At 39.5% G+C, this 6,152-nt stretch overlaps 1 protein-coding gene across 1 annotated transcript in view; it reads right to left on the reverse strand.

Annotated features, from left to right (window-relative positions):
• Positions 1-1,443, reverse strand: part of STRA8 (stimulated by retinoic acid 8) — a 33,191-nt gene extending 31,748 nt beyond the window's left edge. Inside the window, exons 1-2 of the mRNA XM_060244572.1 lie at positions 1,181-1,443; positions 60-135 (exon numbers count right to left, since the gene is read on the reverse strand). Of these exons, the coding sequence (XP_060100555.1) occupies positions 60-135; positions 1,181-1,369 (265 nt within the window). The 5' untranslated portion in view covers positions 1,370-1,443. The remainder of the gene's footprint in view (positions 1-59; positions 136-1,180) is intronic.
• Positions 1,444-6,152: the final 4,709 nt, after the last annotated feature.

The following is a 6,152-nucleotide window of genomic DNA, read 5'->3' on the forward strand; positions in this document are numbered from 1 at the left end:
TACCAAAGAAATAATGCAAAACTGGGGGACAGATTTGGGCAAATACTTGTGTACAATACCTTTCATTTTCAGCAGATTTTCCAAGGTTTGTTCCAGCTCCTGGATATAATTCTTAGCCTTACATAAAACCTGACACTAATCAAACACAGAAAACAGAGACTTCAAATCGCATCAGACTATGGAAAGAAAAGACAGAAGTAAAGAGACATAGCAAATGAAAAGACCTTTTTTCAATCAGGAATAGGATTTCTTTCCATACAGACTCTTCAGAACACATAAATAATATTAAAGCAAGGCAGATTCTCATGCTCATATTTTTACATGAGGCTTACAATGATCATGTGATAGTCTGGTGGCCTGAAAGTCCCATCATGTGTTAAACATGATGAACATAGCCTTTTTGTGACTTGCAAACAGCATGCATTTAAAGGGAAATGAATGTATTTACTGTACGATAATCACTATGTGAACTGCCTCTGTGAATCTATTCTAGGATGACAAAATAAAAAATAATCTTAAAAAGCACTTTGCCACTTGGGAGTCAATAAGTTTCCTCACTGCTGAGAATAAGTACACTGCTGAGAATAGGTTCTAGGTACAATTTACAAATATAGAATCAAATTGTACCCTCATTGCATTTATGAAAACCAAAATTCAAAATCTTCTACAGATGAAAACAGGAACATGTCACAAACACAGTTCTGATATACAAAGTTTCCGGTATGCTTGTTCTGAAGTAACTCAAGCAAGGTTGTCATATTGAAATAAAAGGTACATAAACCAGTGTAAACAGAACTTGAGAAGATTGGGGTACACATGACACAGCAGCCTTGCCAAAATCAAGCAAGTTTGTGTCTGTTGACTGCCTAAATAGGACACAGTCTCACAGGGTTGCCAGCAGACCTGGAGAAAAAAATCATGTCCCTTTAATAGAGGCTAGGTGTACAAAAAATGCATAGGTGACACTTTTCATGGCATGGAGGTAAATAATATCACCTGGCAAATAATATCCCATTAAACATTTATTAAAGGGACAGGACTTTTTTCCCTACAGGCAGTTGGCAACCCTACCTGGGAACCACATATATGCTGCCTTGAATCTCATGGAAGAAAACGCGTAACACTAATAAAATAATAACATTTTCCTGTCATTTGTATGGATTCATATTTATTCCTGTACCTTTGATGTGGAATTATCTTGTGAATATACAGTTTCACGCAAGTTTTTGAAGAGCTCTGCCAAGGTAGCCCTGTGGCGTGCTTGAGACAAGCGTCTTTTGCCAACCTGCGGCTCCAGATCCTGCAAACGAGTACGGCTCTTAGGGGTCACTCTGGCATATGGGGTGCTGCAGTCTCCAGTTGCCTCCATCAAAAGCTGCAATAAAATGCTGTTCTGCTAAACAAGACTACTTTAAAAAGTAAATCTGTATTGTGGGTGACAATCACAACAAGGAAAATGCATAGTTCCTGAAGTCAAAATTCTTGCCCTATTACCCACCATTACTATGTGCTAAAAATGGTCCAAAAATGATAACTTTTCATGCATGATTGAACAAATTAATAGGCTAAAGGAAAATACAATGCTTTTTTGACATGATAGGCACAATCAAACTGAAGTTAAGCTTTCAGATATTCCTGATTTTTGTGGGACAGATTTTTTAAATGCATGGGCATGGATTTATTGTCATTTCTGCATATGCATATACATGTGCACACAACAAAAATGTTTTTAAAATGCTTTTTCTGCTTCTACAAACATTGGGAAATACTTTTAACAATAGGAATAAGAATATTTGTAGGATAAACATTTGCATATAACATGAAATTTCTGTGTTGAAGGCAAAAGATGGAAAACATCAGTATTTTTCAGTGTTAATGATTACAAGTGTAATTTCTTGCCTCACTATCAATTATTTAATAAATATATATGCATATGCACATAAAATACATTTTCAATAAACTCTTAAGTCCAAATAATATTTAAAATCAATTATAGAAAAATTGAATCATTTCATTTCTCCCTATCAAATAAGTCAAAGAGGTTAAAACTGGCCAGAAAAAAATAAAGTTAAAAAACAGCTATGATTTTATATGAAAATCTTGAGACCTCTATTTTCATTTATTTCTCACACTACTGGATTTCCTTGTGGTGGGGACTTAAACATGTTTTCAACAGTCTTTTGAAATCTACCCTTACTTTGGCTAGTTTAGGCCTAACATATTTTTAAAATTGCGTATGTCAAAGATGGGTAAGGATCATGATCAGCTTCTTCCAAAATTCAGCCCTGGCAGAAAGTGCTTTCTGAATTGAGGTTGCTGTAAAGAAAGGACAAAGTGGGAGGACAGGGCAATCAGTAGACCAGAAAAAAACCCCAGCCAGTCTTTTCATGTGTCTTTAACAACTTGCTGTGCTGTTGTTAAGGACATAGCTACAGTGGGTGGTGGAAAATGATAACCATATTGGAGATACAGGAACCAGGCAGTGTAAAGGGAAGAAACTAGATACAGCAGAAAATGTACAGAAACTTTAATTCTGTGCACTATACAAAGACAAGAAGACAGAAAGTCATTTTAATTGGTTTATGTGTAAATCAATTATGCAAATATTGGGAGTCCCTGCTTAAGGAAGAACCTGAGTCCAGATTACATGTTGGTGGTGGAAAGTGCAGTCAAGGCTCAGCTTACTTATTGTGATCCTGTGGGGTTTTCAAGGCAAGAGATGTTCAGAGGAGGTTTGTCATTGCCTGACTCTGCATAGCAATCTTGGACTTCCTTGATGATCTCCCATCCAAACACTAAGTAGGTCCAACCCTGATTATTTTTCAAGATCTGATAGCTAGTATGAGCCATCAAGATCAGGGCAGATTACCTATTAAGGTTCACAGTTTTTAAATTGAACCTCTGCTTATAACGTTTAACAATAGCCTAACATGCAGAAATATAGCAGGTGATGCTTTTCCCAGCAGAGATCTGAGACAGCAAATTTGTCTGGTTTGTACCACTTCAGATTGTGAGTGTGGGGAGATTCCCATAATGGAATGTTTCTCAATGCTAAAAAAATTCTTATACATAGCAAAGCAGCACATAAGGAAGGTAACAAAGGTACAACCCTGTCCACTTGACTAACATATATTGTTCTTTGGGCAGAATGAAGATTCAGTCATTTGAACTTTCAGCTCTGGCCCCTCATCCACACTTTGTGAGGACTCAATCCAAGATAAAATGATTAAAACTTGGCTGCTTAGCAAGACTGTTATTGGGGACCTGGGCTGGGGTGCTGGGTGTGGGAAGCAACCCATTACATGTAGATCCCAATCTCAACCCGAGGTACGCTGTCCAAGTCCTGCATCATCTGTGACACAGAGACAGTCTTGTTGGATTCAGTGTGGCTGTGTTTGGTCTACACATCTCTTTTATGTCTAAAGAATCTTTCAAGGGGCTTGTGATCAGGGAGTCTTGCCTTATTGCAGTTGAAAGCTGCCATATCCTTCCCACGCTACTGAGCTCCTTGGCTTGATCTTAGGACAAACCAAGCCAACAGCCTCACTCATTCCTTACATTTCTTGATCACCCACCCATCTGGAGGCATAAAACTTTACTTCATCTTCTAAAATTTTTGTTCAAAGTTTTGTTTACTTCTAAGACTTCAGATTTATTGGTTTCCTAGACAGAAATAAATATAAAATATATTTCTCTTTTCCATAGTAGATTAAAATGATTTAAATTATAAGGGTTTAATTTCCTCACTTTCCCTACACACTATATGTGTGTATATATATATATATATATATATATATATATATATATATATATTTCATTTATGAAATACTCTATAAGTATAGCCAATTATGAATAGGGCAGTTGCTGAGAACATCTGGAAATGCCAAGGATGCCTTTATTTATGCAAAAATGAATGCAAATCATTATTACATTTTAAAATCAATAGAAGGAAATCCTACTAATCTGAGTGGAAAACTCAGATTGCTATTTATGAACAATTATCAGTACCTGGCTGGTATATAGAGAAAGATTTGGATTTAAATGATACTTTTAAAGGAACATACTGTAATTTTCTCATGGTTGGTTCCCTGTATTTCTCTAACTTTTGCTAAACAAAAGGTTCTTTTTACTACAATATATAACTGACTGCAGGGTGGAAAAAAAGGGGAGGGTGCTTTCCTTGGTAAATTCAGCACTGTACCTTGTCCAAATGAGGACAGCCCTACTGAAAGGGAAAGCAATGGGGCTTATTTGTAGGTAAACCGATTTAGGACTGCGTGTTGATAATCACTGGTAAAGACAAATTGCAGAAAATGTGTTTTTCCCTCAAACTGGACTTTTCATTGTATTCTCGGAAAAGCCATTTTCAAGTTAATATTCAAGAAAAATGCAAACACGTGGAAGAGGGCTCTTTCTGACACACACAATTTCTATCCCTTCTCTTTACTGCCTCTCCTTTTGCTAAATTTTAGCGCCTTTTTATACATCTACATGTCCTGTTTCAGTCTACCTGTCCAAGCTCTAACGTTTTGTAGGGTGGTCGATTCCTGCTCCCTAATCTCCCCCCCCCCCCCCACTCCCCGCACCCTCCATTTTGACAAACTGATTCCTGGGATAGTGCTGCAGGGCTCTTAGAGAAATATGCCTCACGCAAAACATAATTTCTAGGGCTGCCTGGAATTCCCCCTCACCTTGCACCAAGTAACCAACAATGCAACGTCCCCACCCTCCGTATACCTTCCCGCTCACTCTTGCCATAGCACCAACATAGGAGAGCATAGGAGGTGACCAATCCGAATGCAGGAGGTGTCACGAGCAGCCAATAGAAAATCTTTGAGGTTAGGCAAGAGATTCTGATAGCATGCGGTCTGAAATGGCAACAAAAACGCGGGAAAGAAAAGCAGATGTATGCAAAAGGAGGAGCCCGTGGCAGAACAGGAAAATAATGACTAGCTGTGTGTCGCTTAGAATGAGCATATATTTGCATAACTGTTCACAACACCGTACGATGTATGCTGATGCCCCCATTATCCCCCGGACGCTGGTCCGATTTAAAGATGACAACAGGCAGGCAAAAAGAATGTACTTGTGCAGTGTTGCACACATGCGCTGTTTCCCACAAATGGGTCACCTCGCCAGCGCTGCACTGGGCTGGTAGCACTGCAGATGAGCGCTGTGCTCATACGAGACGCTAGCACTGACAGTCACACACCTGATTGTTCGCAGATCCAGGAGTCTGGGATGAATGGGTTTTTCAGTTTTAGGATTGGCTGCAACTGAAAAGACATTTTCTGCATATGATAGCCCATTTCTCAGGAAGATGCTTCCCGAAGCTCTTATTGCAACAGCCCTTGATGTTAATAATAATAAAGATGCCATCAATCGGGAGTACAAATACCAACATGCAGTGCAGCAGCCCGGCCTCATGAAGTTTTGTAGTGTGCTGGGATGTGCAGGCCAGGCTAACACATTGTTTCAGAAAGAAGCGCTGCTTTATAATGGCGCTCCAAACAGTGGATTGCGTACCGTCGGCACCAAATACATGTGATAGAATTGAAGACAAGCCTTGTTATTATTCACTGCTATTGACTTTAGAATTGCCTGTTTAGGCGGCTAGCCTCCCCTCTGATCGCTATACAAGAGAGCCAGTGCTTACAAGACAGCGAGCGGTTAAAGCATCTGACTAAGATCTGGGGGACCTAGATTCGAATCCTCGCTGTGCCAAGGAAGCTTGGAAGCTTATTGAGTCTCTCTCGCTCACACACACAGCGAGAGAGAGAGCACCTAACCCACATCACAGGGTAGCTGCGAAGATAAAATGGAGAAGAGAACAATGCTAGAATGTTAGCAGCTTTAGGTACATGTTGGGGAGAAAGGCGGGGCATAAATGAACGAAATAAATAAATTATATAAAAACAAAGAATTGACTTTTGTCGACGTCCTTCAACGTTCCCGATGCAAGCACACAAAAATGAGACCAATCCTTCAGAAGTCTATTAAGACCTCTTTAATGAACCACGTTCCGTGGAAAATGTTCTTTGGGCTGCTACATTCTCTTTAACACAGCAAACTCTCATGCCTGCTTTCCCGACTCTAACGACAAAGGGAGGCGGGGAATTCCGGCTCAGGCAGCTTGAAGGCGAGAGGGGCGG

The sequence above is a fragment of the Heteronotia binoei genome, chromosome 8, assembly GCF_032191835.1.
Source record: "Heteronotia binoei isolate CCM8104 ecotype False Entrance Well chromosome 8, APGP_CSIRO_Hbin_v1, whole genome shotgun sequence".
In the NCBI taxonomy this organism is placed as follows: Eukaryota; Metazoa; Chordata; class Lepidosauria; order Squamata; family Gekkonidae; genus Heteronotia; species Heteronotia binoei.